The following is a 20,487-nucleotide window of genomic DNA, read 5'->3' as shown; positions in this document are numbered from 1 at the left end:
CCGGCAATCCACACAAGCAACATCAGAATAGTAATCGACAACCAACTAATTGACCAGCCAAATGAACGCAGCCTCTGTCTCCTGATTCCACACATTCAAGATGCTCAAGATGATCCTCAAATAGATCCCCACCAACACTCGCAGAACCATGACTTCAGCCCTCATCACCTGCAAGGTGGACTACGGCAACACCCTATGCTGGAATCAACACTCAACAGATCAAAAGAATCCAGACCATACAAAGCTCAAGGGCCAGGCTCACCCTCAACATCACAACCCACTCTCACATCACCTTGCACCTCAAAGAGCTCCACTGGCCCCCAATCCACAGGCAAGCATTCTTCACACTCCTCACACAAAGATACATAGCCTTACACAACATTGGCCCAGTGGTGTAATGCAAAACTATGGGGTCCCCCCTGCAGAATGTGATGAGGGCCCCCAGTCTATCACATGTATTTATTGGCCTGGCCGCCCCCCTGAAAGACTGAGGAACCCTTGAGGGTTGGTGGCCGCACTGCACTGCAGGGGTCTGTCACGTTGGCTTACCACATTCAGGATGATGTGATGCAGGCATCTCACACCCAGGATCTTATTTTCTGTCCTAAAGTCATCGGATAATAGCAGTGATGGAGGCAAAACACTGTCCAGGTAATCACTCAGCCAAGGACGAATTACTTGCTGCAATGTCCACGAGAAAATATACTTGGTGGCAGGGTTCAGTTCCCAGGTGTCCCTAAGAATACATAATTAAAATAGTTATAGTGGGGTGGACCAATATCTGTTAGTGCAAACGTCCCATGCCATAACATCTCAAAAGTACAATAACTTTTAGAGCAGATCCCAGCCGTACAATGGTGCACAATAAATTAGCGAGTTGGCTTGAATTCTAAAGCTTAAAATACCTGGAGAACAGCATAAGAATGTTATCCATTTGATGTAATATCCAGTTCTGTTAGAGAGCATTAGAAGCCAAAGTTGTACACTTCTTCAAGAACAGGCAAAGCAGGCAGAGCATGTGCTACTGGACTCTTCTTTCTTGTCTCTATTTTGCCCATCAATCTGCCAAAACAAAACTTTACCCTGGAGAGCTGTTTTCAGCATTGAGCAGTTCATCATTTTTTTTGTTTGTACACCAATTCTTCCTACCCACAGAGCATGTTCTTTCTACATTTTTTCACAAAGTTGAGGTCTACGAGACAAGGGAACTAGCTGAGAATTTGACAAAAAGTGCAGAACTAGTGCCAATTTAAATTTTCTATTATTTCTTAAGTCATTGATCACACCACCATGCCTCTATCATATACCTTAAAATGTGAGAAAGTAACACATGGCTAGCCAAGCACTGTCTCGATCATACATCACTGCATATTTTAAAAAATGCTGGGAAGACAATGAAATGATCAATACTTGCAGCAATGTCAGATGACTACTGCCTGTCCAATGCCTCTAAAATGGAAAATTTCCAGGAGGAGGAAAATGGAGTAGGGCACTGTTGGTAAAGTGAATGGGGTTGATTTAAATAAAATGCAGTAAAAAAAATATTGGGTTGATTGAATTCACGGGCAACTACTTTAAATAAAACATTTTTGTCATTTTTTTAAAGTCACACAAATATGCTCAAAATTAGCTTGGTGTTAAACTGCAACATAGTGACATAAGCATCTCAGATAAATTGTGCCCTTTTTTAGGTCTAAGCTTGCAAAGTCATATTGGAGACATGCTGAAAGCTTCCATAGGAATGTATTCCGCCCATTGGTTACCACTGGCTTGGTTTGTAACACAAAATGTGCTTGTTTTTTATTTGCTGGCTTTATTTGTTTTGGGCTGTCCAGCATGTTGTTGTGTTTCCTGTGGAGCATTGCCTGCTTACCACTTCTCCAACTTCTTCAGCTTCTTTTATTTTGCTATAAGTGCTTGCTTTATAGGAGTTTTCTTTTCTTTTGCATGAGGAACTCCATGAGAAAACGTGTTCTCAGTTTGTATGCAGCAGCAAATGTGGGTTTTTTTCTTTGAAAATGTTTCCTGCCTTCTATCTTTCTGCTTGATTGATGCAACGCATCTCTGCCACTATGAGTTTATCAATCTTGCATGCCTGTAAACAATGTTCTGCCTACAAGCTTGTTTATTTTCATCAGTGTTCTTTACTAATAGCATACCTTAAACAATCCTCCCCTTCAATTTCATGCCAGTGCCATAGGTGCCATGAGCAGGGAAGTGGGGGGGTGCTGAAGCAACTCCAAAAGAGCCATGCTGGAGTTCAGAAGCGAATGAGCAATAAAACAGGTCTGTAAATTTAGTTTTTATTTTGTCACATTTGCTCTGCATTCAAAGCATGTCAAATGTCAGGATCTGTATTCGAGGAAGGTTGGTATTTACTTTTCTCGGACTGCAAAATGAGAGGAATTATGTGACAATCTTGCTTGGTGCAGAGGAAAGGGTGTTATCTTTTTTCTAGAAAACCACAACATTTTAATGCAAGTAAACAAACTGTACAAACATTTCAGAACATACCAGAATTGCACTTTTTTTTTTTTTATATAATTCTGAAGTGTCAAACAAATATTTTAATAAGAGCAAAATATATCGAAACGCTGGGTGATGCTGATCCCCACAAATTGTGGTTTGTGCACTGTAGAACAAGTTACTGACCAAGCTCTCAGGGGTGGTGTGTTGCGTCAGAAATCCTGGGTCCCCCGGAGTGGGGCGGGCAATTGGCCAGTTGACAGGAGGCCCTTTGCTGGGTTTCGACCAGGTACCCAGTAGGACGTCCGCAAGGGCTTCAATAAAAGCGAAAGAATGTGTTCAGAAGAGAAAACCCTAGGCTGAAGCACCGCTGTCAGGAGGTTAGTCTTGACTGCCACCGAAAGCAACACATGGTCCAAGACCTCAGCTGCTCTTCTCACCACCATTAAGTAGGAAGCCCCTCCTCTGTAGCCACAGGAGGAGGAGAAAGCATGCCAGTGTCTGGTGAAGTATCCACTCCGCTAGCCACACCCAAGGCTGTACGCCAGTCCATACCGTCTTGGATCTGGTATTCTAAACGGTCCAGTGACCCCTCCCATTACTCACCCATAACCTAGCTCACAAGAAAGGGGCTCAGGATCCGACAGGATACAAGGCTCCTGCTGACATCAGAGTCACACTACGCCTATCCAGCTCCGAATCTGAGTCGGGAATAGGGATGGTGCCGCTCCTGGGTGCGGGTAGTGTTGGAGCGTCGGGGAAGTACGACCAACGCTAGTCTGGATCTAGGACCTGATCCCTGGGTGTCCCACGACTCAGAGCACGACTTTGGGTTGTTGTCGCGCTCGAGGCACCAAAGACACACAAGATGCATATCTATCAGGGACATCGCCCTATGACAGACCCGCAGGGCTTAAACCCAGCCTCCAGTAATGACACCCAAGACGCACCAGGAGTAGAAAGTTCGAAAAAAAGTCTTCAACAAAAAGTTTTAAAAAGGCCAGTCAAAAAGTGACGGGCGGGTAGGTCTTTTCAGATCAGTGCTAGCTGGCGCTGAAAGAAAAGAATTGATGTCAACGCACCGGGGGTTGTGCCTATATAGGACCCGCCATGTCATATCCAGCACGGACGACGCTGCCGATGGACGCAAAGCCAATCAACACCACCCAACGGCTCAAAGGCTCGCAGGGGTACGTACAGCTCAAAAAGAAATCTCTGGATCAAGCTGACGCCTGTGGGAAATTCAATGGTAAGGAATATGCAACTAGAAGTCTCTATCAGATTATAATTTTATCAGTAAAACTACATTTGTGCAAATGTAATGATAATTTCAATGGAAAATGTGCTGTCTATAATTGCAGCACACAACCACACCACACATACTCAACACCACTCTACTCTAGTGTATGCCACTCTACTCCACTCCACTCTATGACACTACTCCATTTCATTGACATTCTAGGTCCCTCCTCTCTACGCCGCCTCGCTCTAACCTATGCCACTCTACTTTGAAACTCCACTATACTCCACTCTATGCCATATCACACTTGAACACTCTATTCCACTTCACTTTGCACAACACTCCAACCCACAACACTATACTCCACTCTAAGCCACTCTACCCTCTTCCATGACACTTCGACACTACTCAATGACACTACTCCACTCTGTGCCAGTATTCAGCTCTACACCACTCCATTCTACAACACTATGTCACTCCACAACACTCAACTCTGTGACACTCTACTCTGCTCTATGACAGTATACTCCATCGTGTGCCACTCTACAACACTCCACTCCACTTTACTCCACCCTATGTCACAATATGCCAGTCCACACTCTGCTTGACTCCACGCTACTATACTCCATGCCACTTTACTCCACGACACTTTCCTCCACTCTACAACACTCCAATCTACATGACTCAACTGGGACACTCCGCTCTACCTGACTTTATGCCACTCCACAACGCTCTACACCACTCAAGTCTACAAGACTCTACCTCACTCCACTCCTTGCCACTCTACTCTATGCACTCCACTCTACGCCATTCTATACCACTCCATGAAACTAACTTTAGCCATGCTGAACAGCATGGCACACTGGTGTATAACCCAGCTAAAACGCGTTGACAAAACGTTGCATAAGCAAGAACTATTGGCTTTGCCGATGCTTGTCAAACAATACTTGAGCATGCTACACCAAAGCATCTCACTGACAAATTGTGTCTTTTTCTAACAATACTTGTGCATGCCATTTATTTGACTGAAGGCCTCATTTCTTGTAGCATTTATTTAGAGAATTTTATAAAGTTCTGCTTTTTATGTACTCACTCAGTTTTTTTTTTTTTTAAATAGTATGATTCTGATAGAACCTTCCAAGTTGTATTATTAACCAGAATCTAGCCAAAAGGTGTTGTTTAAAAGATGTTCTATAGGGTATCAACATTATGTACTGCTGACTCTTTTTTGTGTGCCGCAGTTATACACAACATAAACCAGTTATCAAAAAACAGTGAGTGCTACAATCCCCAATGAATTAACTTCATGGTTTGGTAAAATACCACAGGAGAAATACATTCCGCTGAATGACTAGCTATAAAAAATAAAAATAAAAAATGCTAGGGCCACCTGGTTTCATCTTTAAAAATCAGAGTACTGCACCAATCAAGAGTCAGCGACTACTTGATCAGTCACTACTACTGTTCAAAAAAGCAGATGATTCCAAGTTCACACAGCTTCAAAAGGATTGTGCTGAAAGGCAACTGTATATCCCCCATTCCGTCTCTTAACAACCTTTAAAACAAGACAAGACAATGGGGGTCATTCAGACCTTACCGCCGACAAATGACCGCACCGCGGTCAAAAGACCGTGGCGGCCATTCAAACATTTCCGCTGGGCCGGCGGGCGCTCTCCAAAAGAGCGCCCGCCGGCCCAGCGGAAATGCCCCTGCAACGAGGACGCCGGCTCAGAATTGAGCCGGCGTAGTTGCAGGGGTGCGACGGGTGCAGTTGCACCCGTCGCGTATTTCAGTGTCTGCTTTATACTTTGTGGGGTCTTTTACGGGGGCCCCTGCAGTGCCCATGCCATTGGCATGGGCACTGCAGGGGCCCCCAGTGGCCCCGCGGCACACCCTACCGCCATCCTGTTCATGGCGGGTTTCCCGCCATGAACAGGATGGCGGTAGGGGGTGTCTGAATCCCCATGGCGGCGGAGCGCGCTCCGCCGCCATGGAGGATTCAATGGGGCAGCGGTAAACCGGCGGGAGACCGCCGGTTTACCCTTTCTGACCGCGGCTGAACCGCCGCGGTCAGAATGCCCTTGGGAGCACCGCCAGCCTGTTGGCGGTGCTCCCGTGGTCGGTGACCCTGGCGGTCACCGGCCGCCAGGGTCAGAATGACCCCCAATGTCTGTTACATTTTGAAAGAAAAAGAATCACATTGTTCAAGTCTTTCTCAGGATGTGTCACAATAAACTAAAATTGGCAAACCAATCCACATCAAAACCTGTATCTTTGATCCCTATATTAAAAAACACCTCAAGGGCGAGCATGAGAACTTCTGACTCATGTATCCAGCCTTTGCCTTGCAACTTGAAATCCAAATTGAGATCCTTAATCTAAAAAAACGTACATCAAATATATTAGGACACACCTATCTATTGTAAACATCATCACAGGAGATCAAGATACTAAAGGAAGAATATGATATTACATTGTAAACCCCAAAGAATGAAAGCAATGATAATGGGAGCTATTAACATGTGTGTAAATAGTGGTGTAATGGCAGGAAAGAACATTTGTATAAATGGACAATAACAAATCCACACTGTAAACTGATACTAGCCAATATATTGAAATGGCTCCCTTACCTGATCTGTGTGGTGCTCTTAAACCCATACATTTAAGTCTGTACTTTATAAAACTATAAATAAATAAAATGGTGGACATAAATTACCTTTACTCTTAGAACCACATATGAGGATCATGAAAGTTCTCAGCTGGGAAAGTTAATTTCCCTCACACATCAACATGGGAGGCTGAGTAATGGAAGACATGTGCAAAGCATACTTAATATCCCCATGTCCTTCGTACATTTCTCACTCATAATAACTTAGAAATTGTGGGCAGGCCATTTATTTTTTTCAGCCTACTTGAACCAGAGCCCATTTCACCAACAACATCCCTGTGAGTGGTCTCAAGATGCAATACTTGACAGACTGGGGACGCGCATTTGGAGTGCCAGGAGAGACCAGCTGACGAAGAGGGGCGGGGACCAGGCCCCTTTAAACTTGTTTCGCGCACATTTGGAGTGCCGGGAGAGACCGAGAGAGACCAGCTGACGGAAAGAGGCGGGGACCAGGCCCCTTTAAACTTGTATCGCGTGCCCGCTTCGCGTGGCGAGCATTTGGAGTGCCGGGAGAGACCAGCTGACGGAGAGGGGCGGGGACCAGGCCCCTTTAAACTTGTATCGCGCGCCCGCTTCACGGGACACGCCCGGGCAAAGCCTGGGCCAAGGGCGGGCCCGTCCAGCGCCCGGTAGAGACTGGGCTAGGCCAAACCCTTTTATATTTATTTTTTGGTGGCGATTGGTCTTCTGAGAGGGTCAAGGATTCTTGGCTTACTTGCTGTGTCTCACGGAATATTGTTTGACTTGCTGCGAATACTTGCATTTGTTCTTTGGGATGGACCCTGCCTTTCCCCTGGAATGTAAGGTACGGTTAAAGGCTTTTTGATATACCTGTGCCCCTTATTTCCTTGTTGCACCTATATTGGTGCTTAGCCCTCTTATTCTCTCAGAATGGGGAAACGTAAGGGAAGATCCAGCCCAGATTTAGGCCCTGCCAAAACGAAAATCTCTAAATCTAGTAGAGCAACGCATCTCCATACCAACTGTGTGTCCAGACAAATTGATAATTTAATTCAAGAAGTGGAGTCAATTCTTAAGGATAAAGAGAGTAACGCCCGGAAGAGGCTGAAACCGGGAACTCTATTGCCGTTTTTAACATCTGGATCTAATTCCTCTACTGATGTTTTGCCCCCGAAAATTGCAGTCCAAGTCCTTGCTTCCTCAAGCCCGCTTTGTAGGGCTGACCCTTCAGCTGTGCTGGACTCTGTGTTTAACTTGGAAGCTATAGCAACAGACCCTATTCTCCATGGGATTCCCTGTTCAAATTGCTTTTCTGTTTTGGATCATTCAGATTTGGCCAGTGACAATCAGATTCCTTTGACCCCTGCGCCTCCTTCTCTTGAAGAAGACATTCCAGCTTTAGTCTCCAGTTTAAAGCATGGAGTAGGGGAGTTGAAGTGCCTATTGCTCGAAGTCCTCAAGCTTCTTAAGAAATCTGAACCAACTCCCCAGTGTGTTCCGAACTCAGCGCCACTGCAATGTAGTCATCTGATGGCCCCCCTGCTCCTTTGACAGCAGATCTTCCAATTACTTCTGAGGTTTCCCAGTCTTCTAGTTATAGGTTGCATCACCGCAAATACCCTGCTCCTTCTTTGGAAAAATCCACACCCTCCCCCTTCACTATCTACCGGAGTGTGGACCCTACACCAGTCTCTGGCCACCCAACCCTTATGTCTAATTGGAATTGTATTTATATGCGTAATGTTCCCCCCCCCTCACAGCTCAATTGAGGGAAGACATACCCTCTTTAATTAATAAGGCTTTGGATTGGATTCGCCATGTCAAAGGCTGTGGCTCAATCATCCACTCAGACATTGTATCGGCCACTCGGCTGCGTGGTCGCATTGGCGGGCGGGACACTATTAAACTCAATCTTGCAAGCCCTTCTTTAGTCATGGGCCCCCTCTAGATGGAAGCACGCAATTTGACAAGGAAGGACTTTGACATATTTTTTAGTGACAGCTTGCCTGTGTTGGGACCTAAGAGCTTGCCCTCCCGCTTAAGTATGGATAAGCTGACCCCATCTATTGCAACCGACCCTGCTGCCTCTTTTGGTCTGCCATCCGTTCCGGATGCTGAGTCTGATACGGCCCCAGTTTTTAAATGTGTTAGTGCATGCACTTCTGCGCCTCAACGGGGCACTTCTGATGTGGATTGACTATATCCCCTTCGTTTTTGTGACTCCAGTGTAGGTTATGATTCCCAGGCCTTGCCTCCTCAAACTCTTTTGCCAAGTTCTGGTGCCAACATTTCATGGGATCCATCTAGCACAGTCACTGTGAATTCTAATCCAGCATTGGTTGTTGATCTTTGTGAAGCCACCTGCAGTTCTATGCAGGCCACAGGGAAATTTCTGTCTTGGAATGTGGCAGGTATCAAAAGTAAATTAGTTGATCCCGAGTGGGGGGGGGCTTACATCGAACCTTTCCACATTTGTATGTTTCAGGAAACATGGGCCACGGAATGAGTGTATAGGCAAGGTGTTTGTTCCTTTACTAAAAATGCAATTCAGTCTTCTATGGGCAGGGCAATAGGGGGTCTATGCATCTGGGTAAAGATGACAGAGGTGGGCAAAGTTAAGGAGATTGCTGTTGATTCTTGTGACATTTTGGCAATAGCAATACTGCCAAATTTGGGTAATCCTGTGTCATGTATTAATATCTACAACAGACCAGGCCCCTCTAACCACCAGTCTGCCACTATAGATTGCCTGCATAATCTCATATCTGACTTTCGCTCCAAGTATCGTATTATCATTGCAGGTGATCTTAATGCGCAAATCGAACTTGACTCCGCCTATGCTGAGACAATACAGGCCGAAGACGAAGTGTGGAATATTCCCCTTTTTTCAAGACAACCAGCATCGTCTACTGTTTCTTGCAGGGCGACGCAAATAATAGATCTTACAGTAATTCACGGCCTTCGCTTCGGAAATGGCCAATTCCCTGCTGACATTCCTGCTAGACCAACCTTTTTTAGGGGTCTCTATAGTAGTATTTTGGATTATGTCATTTTCGATCTATGGGTTTGGCATTCCATAATTGATGTGGAAGTGGGGCCACGGTTTACCAGTGATCATGCTCCTTTACAAATTATATTCTATGGAACTCTTTTTGCAGGACTTCCGTTGTCTTCTGCTCCTAATGTTCATGATCGTTTGAAGTTGTCTAGCAACAGGCGCACTGTGAGATGGGCTTCGTTCCAGAAGTCCAACTTGTTAAATGACAAACTGCGCGCCTTAGTTTCTAGACATCAGCTCTTTGATGACAATATTGTGTTATCCCCACAGGAAGTCATGTCTTCCCATGTGGCTTTTTTATGTCTCTCAAGGAGCTTTTTTCTGCTTCGAAACGAAGGAATTATTTTCTCCCATCTAACGTTAAATGGTTTGATAAGAGGTGTCGTGAGGCCAAGTATCTTTTGACCAAAGCGTTAAAGTCAAAGAATCAGGAAGCCATTGTAAATGCGAGGAAGACTTATGTTGCCACTTGCAAACTATGCAAACTCAAGTATGAGGAAAGTCTATGGGGAGACTTGGCTGAGGCAGCTAGGACCCGTGATGTTAAACTCTTTTGGCTCCTGGTTTCACGCAGAGATACAGATTTGCCACTCACTCCAGAATGTCATATTACTGCTGATACTTGGCTTACTCATTTTTGGGAACAGTATGGCTCCTTGCCGGAAACTGCTGCCATCAGTCCTGCAGAATCCCCAACGTGTTGCCCTGCGGTGCCTCCTTTTACCTTAAAAGAAACAGAGTTAGCAATTAGTGCCCAAAAATCAGGGAAGGCCCCGGGACCAGATGGCATCCCCTCGGACTTGCACAAATCAGACTTGCCCAAATGGACCTGGTATATTAATAGGATATCGAATAATGCCTTGGCTACTAGGTCTTACCCGGATTCCTGGAATGAGGCAATAATTGTTCCTATTTATAAGAAAGGAGAGAAAAGCCTTCCAGGAAATTACAGACCCATTAGCCTTTTAGATAATTTGCAAAAAATATTCTACTCCCAGCTGCTAAGCAGACTGAAACACTGGATGGCGAAAATTAAGTACTAAGCCATCTGCAGGCAGGATTTAGGGACAAGGTCAGCACCATCGATCAGGTCTTCCGCTTTACCACCATAACGTGGAAGATCGTAGACGTGGACCAAGGCCACTTATTTGTGGCCTTTGTTGATCTGAAATCCGCTTTCGACCTTGTCCCACGCCCCAAGCTGTGGGAGGTTATGAGAACTGCTGGAGTCCCAGGCTGCATGATTAATATAATTAAAGATCTATACTCTGGCAATTGTGCCAAAGTACGATGGGGCCCGGCTGGTGACCCGACTCTAGCATTTCCCACTGCTTGTGGTGTGAGGCAGGGTTGCGTTCTTGCGCCTACCCTGTTCCTCCTGTTTATCAACGCCTGCATTCCGTACCTTTTAGATTGCTCTGGTGATGCCCCCAGTATGGATGGGCAGAAGATCCAATGCCTCCTATTTGCTGATGACACCTTGCTACTCTCTCGAACAGCTATGGGTCTCTCATGTCTGCTCGCAAGGTTCCTGGAGTTTTGCAAAGACCATGGCTTGGAAATCAACTCAGCCAAAACAAAAATACATGGTGTTTGGGGACAAAAAGCAGAAAATGAAGAGACCTGTTTATCTAGAAGGCGTTTCCCTAGAAAGAGTAGGCACTTTCGATTACCTAGGTATAAAATTAGAAGACTCTCACTTCTGGCATGCCTACCGCCAGAAGTCATTAATGTGCCTGAAACAAAGGGCGGGTGGTATTGTGCGATTTGCAACCAGATCCCCTAGGTTTGCCATGACTCCTGCTCTCGAAATATATAAATCTCAAGCCGGGGGGGGCTTTGTATGGTGCGGAGCTTTGGGGCCATTGCAACTTGTTGAATCTGGCTAGGGTGGAAACCCTTTTTTTGAAGATCCTTGCCCATCCGAATGGATTTAAATCTTTTTCCAATTAATCACATTGCTGCCTTAAGGCCTCTCCTGTTTTGGATTCGGCTACGGTCTTCAGATGCCCTCATTCCATTTAGATGTGGGCTCCTCAATCTGGTGGGCCACAACCCCAAGATTAAAATCAATTGGTGTGTGTATGTTGATAGGTCTCTAATGCTCCTTGGTTTGGGGCCCTATTGGAAGGATCCCCTTTCCATCCCCAAAAATGCTGTGCATTCATTGAAGGACGCTTTTTGGCTTAAAGTCCAAACTGCTCAACTGGCTGAGGTTGCGCCATTGTCCATGACTGATATCTATTTGCAGTCCAAATGCCACTAGGAGTTTGAGCCCTTCATGGGTGCAGCACTTTCCCCATCCGCGCGTGCTCTTTTTATCAGATTCAGAATAGGGTCTCTCCCCCTGTGATCTCTAACCTACAAATGGCCTAATTCTATTAACAAGTCTAAGTCATGCCCGATGGGATGTAAAAACAAAGAGTCTGTCCTACATGTCCTTTTTCAATGTCGTGCATATGACAAACAGAGGGCCTCTTGGATTAATCCTCCATGCATACAACTGGGCCTTAGGAGCTGTTTACATGCAGAGAGAATTTTTAAATCTGATCCATCGGCTCATATCGTTTATCCAGTGGCAAAATTCTTGAAATCAATTTGGCGTTTCAGATTAGCAACTTTAAAGAACATGACCAGGTAGCTGCCTTTTAGATTTAGATCTCTCCATGCATATTTATTGTATCTTGGTGTATGACATCAATTGGTATCTTACGTAACCCGATGTGCAGCTTTTATATTATTGGATACAAATGGTCTTGGAGGTTTGCTCATTTGCTGAGAGAATTCCCTAAACTGGATTTATTTGCTTATAAATTCTATTTTATGGAAAACATTTTAGGAACCATCTGTGGTGTTTTAGGATTAGCATCTTAAAGAATAGGTTCGGGTGGCTGTTTCTTAGATTCAGATTTCTTTTATGCACATTTATTTTAGTGCATGATCTTAGCTGATATTTATTGGGTTCAGAGGTGTTGCTGGTGTAATGAATTTCTTATGTCTATCTTTTATGGTTTTAACTTACTTCTTAAGAATCCTTTATCTATTTTTATTGTGCATTTTTTATAATTTTTCTTTATACATTGTTATGTATTGCACTTTTATGGTATGTTTCTCTTACTGAAATAAAGTAAATGATGATGATGACAGACTGTAGAAACGATAGTAAAACAGCATCACCTTTTGATATACTACAAATACCTCCTAGTCCAAAAGAGGTAAGTGCACCAAGTTTATAATGTTGTTTTTGATGCTGAACAGGTTACATACATTAGACTACCATCTGTGAGCTACATGACTCTAAGAATTATAAAGTGGTTAAAACCTCAGAAAGTCAACTGTGGATATTGCATGGGCACATTTTCTATCTTTAACACATAAATTGTGATGTGAAAAAAAGACATCAGACAGCACTGAAGTGCTGGGAAATACTTAATGCCAAGTTTGGGACATCCCTAGAAATTCAGCAAAAGGAATCAAAGCATTGTTTTTCTCAAACGGCACTAAGCATTAGCTATTTTCATAGGATCACAGACAAAACTTTTTTTTTTTTTAAATGTAGGATTCAAGAACCTCTGCAAATATAAAAAGTAATTCATAAAGGGATGAGAAGCTTTAAATTTGCTAAAAAATAAAAAAATCCAACCCATAGCACACACTAAGCATTTAAAGGACCGACTCACAGAAAGAGTCCAAAATCCCTAGATTCATGGAGTAGATGCTGACTGCACAATTGCTCTCAATATTTTTTATCATCTCAATCGTATTTTCATGGAACTGTGTAACATTTATCCGAACGCTATGCCTGTAAACTCCATACAGAAGAGAATCTGAAAAATAGGTTAGGAAAAGAAAGAAAAATTTAGCTCTTTTGTTTTAATGGGAAATAAATTCTGTGAAAAATGTTTCCATCACACCACAGGCACTGTTAAATGTGGGAAAGACAATGCAAAGGTTTATGTGTGCCTTTGTAGGTGCTTATCCCATCTGACCTCATTTTGTCTGTACTCGCTTGACACTGAGAATGCACACACAACTATGTGAGCCTCTTTCAAATATGGAAATTTAATAGGAATATCAAATTGCCCCAAGTGATGCCTCAGCAGCTTGAATGACTTTGTGGATACCATTTCAGTTCTAAATGGGGCGTTTCTGCATTTTCCATGAGCAACCTGTGCATACGCAAAGAGAAAAATATGAATCTTGCCCAAAAATTCTACATTTATGTTGTTACTAATTTTTTTGAATTACCTTTTTTTTTTTTTTTTTAACAAAAAGTGTTCCCTTACAATAAGGTGATTCTACAATCTGCATTTTTTCATTCTGATAACACTTGTTGCTTTAACCATCTAACTGCATTAGAAAAACAATATAAGAAAAGTCATTAGGTCTGGTCCTCGCAAGCCTGCAGTGTTTATTTGTTTGCAACGGACATTAAAAGTAATACAAAATAAAAATATAACTGTATAAAAGGTGGTGTGATGAGAGTGCAAAACCAAAGTAAAACAAGTACAAAATACCCTAATCGAAAAAAATAAATTAAAAAAATAAGAAACCCCAACAGAAAATAAAGCAGAAATTAATCTACCAGCATTAGCACTGAAGTGGACTTCTTTTTTTTTTTAGGTGGAAGTGCATGTATATAAGCAAAATGCATTCACGTACAGGGAAGGGAGGCAGAGGCGGAAGCGGGATGACTCACTGGCCTATGCTGTGGTGGGCAGAAAATGTGAGTAACTCCAGAACAGATCAAAGGATGAAGGGGGCTGAACAAAAGCATGTTTACAGATCTATTTTGGTTTTTACTTTTTTTGTGGAAAACATGAGGCTGGTGAAAAGAATAAACCTGTCTCTTGGCCAGACCTTAAAAGAAATCCATTAATCAACAGTATTAAGTAAAACTAACTTCACATTAGGAAACACATTTTCCTCTATAATGCCAGGGTTGCGCTCACTAATTTTGCCTCCAAACACTGCATTAATTTGGTGCACTTTTAACCAAAAAGTATTGGTTGTGTTAAATAAATTTGCAATGTGCTATAAAACTAAACTGAATATACCATTTATATTTAAAAATCCAAGTCTGACGTTATGCTAAAACAAATTGAGAAACAGCTGATGGCAAGGCCATGATTGAGACATTAAGACATTTTATTACTGTGATGATATATGTAGTATTCCTATTAAATGTTCATATTCTTTGTATAGCCTGATATTTGCCTGCATCTTCTAAACATGGTTCTGTGTTCTGCCTTCTTTGTTCTGCTGGTTTGAGCAGTTGGAGGGTGACCACAGACCTAGAAGCATGCTAGTCGATGGGCTCTACACCTATGTACCTATTTACCAGTAAAGAAGTAATTAACCTTCAAGAAGTCAGATTGTCTTTCATTGGAGTTACCACCGCATTTTGGCGATGAGTGAGAAGCCTACATGTTCCGGGGAGGCCACTGACAGCTGGAACGATCGTGATTATGCGCTTTCGGAGTGCTGTCGACCGATGTGGAATCACGACTGCAGTATTTGACACACAGCGGTGCCGTAGTGGCGCTTAACTGCGACTGGATGAGCACGAGCTGTGACCATTGTAGTTGGCACACTATGGTGCTGCAACTGTGCTGAGCTGCAGCTGTTCGTTGCGGCTGAGTGCTGTATCGGAGTTGCCACTGTTATGACCTGTGCGGCTGTGCAGTCACCGTACTGCAGTGGTGGAAGTACTGACTGCAGCTGTTTGTTGTCGGCTATGTGATGTGCCAGAATTGCCATTGTTGCTACCTGTACTGTTGTGCAGTCGCCGTGCTGCAGAGGCGCATGTACCGTCAGGCACTGACTTTTGGTGGCATTCGGAGGTCACGACCGGCAAGGAATTGGGTGGTGGCCACCATATTTTGGCCACAGTGTTATTGAGTGGCAATTCATGCCCCGGGGCCTTGAATGAGGGACTGCTCATGCACGCGTCTGGAGCAGCGTGTTGAGGCAAGAACAAGGAAGTACACATCATACGTAACATCGGTACTTAGCTACATGGAGCAACATTTTCTAGGCCACTTTGTCTGATTCTGAAACAGTGTGAGATGCCCTCAGGCAGGGTATCTTCTATTTCTACAAAGTTAACCACGGAGTGTTTGAAGTATACAGGGAGTGCAGAATTATTAGGCAAATGAGTATTTTGACCACATCATCCTCTTTATGCATGTTGTCTTACTCCAAGCTGTATAGGCTCGAAAGCCTACTACCAATTAAGCATATTAGGTGATGTGCATCTCTGTAATGAGAAGGGGTGTGGTCTAATGACATCAACACCCTATATCAGGTGTGCATAATTATTAGGCAACTTCCTTTCCTTTGGCAAAATGGGTCAAAAGAAGGACTTGACAGGCTCAGAAAAGTCAAAAATAGTGAGATATCTTGCAGAGGGATGCAGCACTCTTAAAATTGCAAAGCTTCTGAAGCGTGATCATCGAACAATCAAGCGTTTCATTCAAAATAGTCAACAGGGTCGCAAGAAGCGTGTGGAAAAACCAAGGCGCAAAATAACTGCCCATGAACTGAGAAAAGTCAAGCGTGCAGCTGCCACGATGCCACTTGCCACCAGTTTGGCCATATTTCAGAGCTGCAACATCACTGGAGTGCCCAAAAGCACAAGGTGTGCAATACTCAGAGACATGGCCAAGGTAAGAAAGGCTGAAAGACGACCACCACTGAACAAGACACACAAGCTGAAACGTCAAGATTGGGCCAAGAAATATCTCAAGACTGATTTTTCTAAGGTTTTATGGACTGATGAAATGAGAGTGAGTCTTGATGGGCCAGATGGATGGGCCCGTGGCTGGATTGGTAAAGGGCAGAGAGCTCCAGTCCGACTCAGACGCCAGCAAGGTGGAGGTGGAGTACTGGTTTGGGCTGGTATCATCAAAGATGAGCTTGTGGGGCCTTTTCGGGTTGAGGATGGAGTCAAGCTCAACTCCCAGTCCTACTGCCAGTTCCTGGAAGGCACCTTCTTCAAGCAGTGGTACAGGAAGAAGTCTGCATCCTTCAAGAAAAACATGATTTTCATGCAGGACAATGCTCCATCACACGCGTCCAAGTACTCCACAGCGTGGCTGGCAAGAAAGGGTATAAAAGAAGGAAATCTAATGACATGGCCTCCTTGTTTACCTGATCTGAACCCCATTGAGAACCTGTGGTCCATCATCAAATGTGAGATGTACAAGGAGGGAAAACAGTACACCTCTCTGAACAGTGTCTGGGAGGCTGTGGTTGCTGCTACACGCAATGTTGATGGTGAACAGATCAAAACACTGACAGAATCCATGGATGGCAGGCTTTTGAGTGTCCTTGCAAAGAAAGGTGGCTATATTGGTCACTGATTTGTTTTTGTTTTGTTTTTGAATGTCAGAAATGTATATTTGTGAATGTTGAGATGTTATATTGGTTTCACTGGTAATAATAAATAATTGAAATGGGTATATATTTGTTTTTTGTTAAGTTGCCTAATAATTATGCACACCTGAAATAGGGTGTTGATGTCATTAGACCACACCCCTTCTCATTACAGAGATGCACATCACCTAATATGCTTAATTGGTAGTAGGCTTTCGAGCCTATACAGCTTGGAGTAAGACAACATGCATAAAGAGGATGATGTGGTCAAAATACTCATTTGCCTAATAATTCTGCACTCCCTGTATTTAGTCACATGTTTTTGCAAATGTATATGCGATTATGTAAGGACTAATATTTCAGAACAGTTCAACTGTTGTTTTTAAGTAACATTTAATAATTTAAAATTCTCCTTTCTATTGCCCTTGATAATAATATATTATCTGCAATGTTGTGTGGGGGAAATGTACAACAACCCCCCCACTTTCTTGTGGAACAAGACAATCCTAAAATAGTGTGGAAACATTGGCTCCATGTTTTTAAAAACTACTTAGTGGAAATTGATGGTGTAAATTGTGATGCTGCCAGAAAATTAGCCATTCTTTACAATTATCTTGGCACAGAAGGACAATATCTTAGTGATATATTACCAGAAATCCCAGGGCCAGAATGAGATTCTGGTGATGCAGCTAACTGGATTTGTAGAAGCTGAAAAACGGTTGTTACTACATTTTTCTCAAGAACTTAGCATTGTTTTGGAAAGATTTAATTTGTATTCTAGAAAACAATCCACAGGGGAAACTAATGACCAGTATGTAGCTGCTCTTAGAATTTTAGTAGTGGTTAGAAGTGTACAAATAATAAAGACATAACATTAATTGCTGACAAGAAAGGTCCATTTTGCAATGTCACATTTGTAACCAAGATCTTAGACGAATGGCAGATTCTGGATCACCAGTTATCATGTTGTCCAAAAAATCTTGTAATTCACATTGGTGTAACGAGATGCTTACAAAAAACAGATATAAAGGCAATTGCTTATGGAGAATCAGAAACTGAAACAATTAGATTTTTTGAAGACGTGCTGTAATTTTTTCACAAAATAATTAAGTAACCGTAAACTGAATGGATAGTATGGGCTGAATTGATCAAGAAAGGTTAGGTATTGTTTTGAAATCAGGAACTAATGTCTCAGCTACGCTGATTGAGTCTAGTAATAATGGTATTGATCAGATAATATCCAGATACCCAACTGTGTTTTTAGAAAATGTAGGTACAGTCTATGGATTTGAGCATGAAATAGTATTACAAGAGGATGCTATTCCAGTTAAGCACAAAGTAAGGGATGCTCCGTTATCTGTAAGGGCAGTTTAAAAAAAAAAAAAAAAAAAAAAAAAAACAGTGATCAACTGTGTATGGATAAGATTAATTAGCCTGTTAATGCGCCTGAATGGCCCAGCGCTATTGTTATAGCTAAAAAGAAAAATGGGCAATTTAGGATTTGTCTATTTTACGGGCACTTAACAGAAATATTGTGGTAGAGTGTTCTCCATTACATAAAATTAATAAACTTTTGTCCACATTGGATGGGGATAAAGTTTTTAGCCACACAGATCTTAAAGCAGCATATCACCAAGTACCTCTGAAATTGGAATCCCAAATTTTGACTTTATTTATTACTCCATTCGGAGCTTACAAGTACCTATGTCTGCTGTTTGGTCTAGCATCAGCGGCAAGCATGTTTCAAAAACTAATGTTTAATCTGTTTAAAGGACATACCAGGTGTGTTAGTGTTTCAAGACGACGTTCTTATTTTTCCTAAAGATGTGCAGGAACATAATATTATCCTAGATAAGGTACTCAATATTTTATGCCAGCATGGTATGAGAGTATCCATGAGCAAGTGTAAGTTTCTAACAAACTGTGGAGTATTTAGGTCACTGTGTTACAGCTGATGGTGTTAAACCTAAGGATGATCTTGTTAAGGCATTAAGAGAAGCACCATCTCCTGGTAATAAAGATGAACTGAAACCTTTTTTGGGATTGAGCGATTATTATAGAAGATTTGCGAGTGGAAACTCTTTAAAAAATGCTCAGAAAAAAAGAGACATTTAGTCAGGCAATCTCATTGAGATGAACAATGGCATTGTTCATTTCAAGACAGCAAGCGCTTTTCTTGTCTTGCTTTGTGGACAGTGTTTGTTGCTTTGCACGCAGGAGGGAGGGCTTGCATTGAAGACTCGATAAAGGGATGGCCATCCACCTCCACCAACATGCAGCACGATGATGTGAGCGGGGATCTATACAAAATATCTTATAAAAAGCACATTTTGGAAACATAACAATGAATATTCACAGTGCTTACTGTCACAGGATGGGTATCAAGTAGCACAGTAAATATGCATTGTTTTTCTCCAGTGCACCAACCTTGATTTAAGTCACCAACCCCCCAGTTACACTTAGACATCTGAAGTTTGTAGTGAGCAAACTGAGGTTTCCCACAAACCAATGCATTTCTACATATTACAGGGTGTCACGTCCTCCCTAGCCCGATAGCATGCTCAAGAATACACCGCACATGGAGTCATATGTACAAGTGTACAGATAATAAGGATACATCATTAATTGCTAGCAAGAAAGGTTAGTTTTGCAATGTCAAAATTGATAACCAAGATCATAGAATAATAACAGATTCTAGATCACCTGTTACCATGTTATCTTTTTTGGGACTGAGCGATTATTATTCAAGATTTGTGAGTGGTTACGCTACTCTCATGCAACCTCTTTAAAAAATGCTCAGAAAAAGAGAGAAATTTAGTTGGGGTCCTGAAGAACAAAAAGTATTTTCAGAAATCAAAGATATACTAGCTAATGATCCTGCATTAAAATCATAAAGTAGAAGTCATCAATGTCTGATTACTATGAATGCCAGTGCAGAAGAAGGACTTGAAGCCGTTTTATGCTAATGTATTGATGGCGCCGAAATGACTAATGCTTTTGCATCTAAAATAATATCCGTAATTGAGAGAAAATATACCAGAGAGAGAGAGGGGAACTTGCCTGTGTATGAGCTAGAGAGAAGTTTAAGATATATGTGTGGGGGAACATATTTTGTATTAATCACTGATCATAAACCTTTAATACACCTTCTAGGAGACAAAAGGTACTTCATCAGTGTCTCCTAGGCTAATAAGAATGTTGTCTAGACTGCAGGAATATAATTTTGAAATAAGATATATATCTGGACATAATTATGCTAGAGCTGATTGTTTATCAAGGCTTCGAATTCAGGATGAATTACGAGACAGATAAATATTACTAAACATTGAGTGTGTAGTGGCTAAAGGGGATGTTTTGATAGTTGTCAAGGCACTATTTCACAGCAGGAATGGAATAACGCTTGTGAAGGAGACATGACAAAAGGTTAAAAATAATGTGCACAGCAAAGATGGCCACATGTTAAACATTTTAAAGCAGACATACTGTTTCTGTCAAATAGCGATCAATTAACTGTAGAGACAGATGTCTTATTAAGTGGAGGAAAAATTGCCATACCGGAAAATGTAAGACTTAAAGTAACAGGTCTCGCTAACAAAGGGCAATTAGGTTCTAAGGCTACTAACAAATCGTTAAGAAATACGTTTTGGTGGCCCTATATGGATGAGCAAGTGGACAGTTTTGTCAATTCATGTCAGGAATGTATTGTATCAAACAAAC

General features: G+C 42.4%; 1 protein-coding gene across 4 annotated transcripts in view; it reads right to left on the bottom strand.

Annotated features, from left to right (window-relative positions):
* The window catches only part of TTI2 (TELO2 interacting protein 2), a 97,385-nt gene that overhangs the window by 73,740 nt on the left and 3,158 nt on the right, over nt 1-20,487 (bottom strand). For all 4 annotated transcript variants that reach the window (XR_011199420.1, XR_011199421.1, XM_069213815.1 and 1 more), the window contains exon 2: nt 550-736. Coding sequence is in view for 2 of the 4 variants with exons in the window: in XM_069213815.1 (XP_069069916.1) it covers nt 550-736 (187 nt within the window). In the remaining 2 variants the exon portion in view is untranslated. The remainder of the gene's footprint in view (nt 1-549; nt 737-20,487) is intronic.

The sequence above is a fragment of the Pleurodeles waltl genome, chromosome 11 (genome assembly GCF_031143425.1).
Source record: "Pleurodeles waltl isolate 20211129_DDA chromosome 11, aPleWal1.hap1.20221129, whole genome shotgun sequence".
Taxonomy (NCBI): Eukaryota; Metazoa; Chordata; class Amphibia; order Caudata; family Salamandridae; genus Pleurodeles; species Pleurodeles waltl.
The sequence above is the reverse complement of the archived record's forward strand: the minus strand, read 5'-3'. Positions and strand labels throughout refer to the sequence as shown.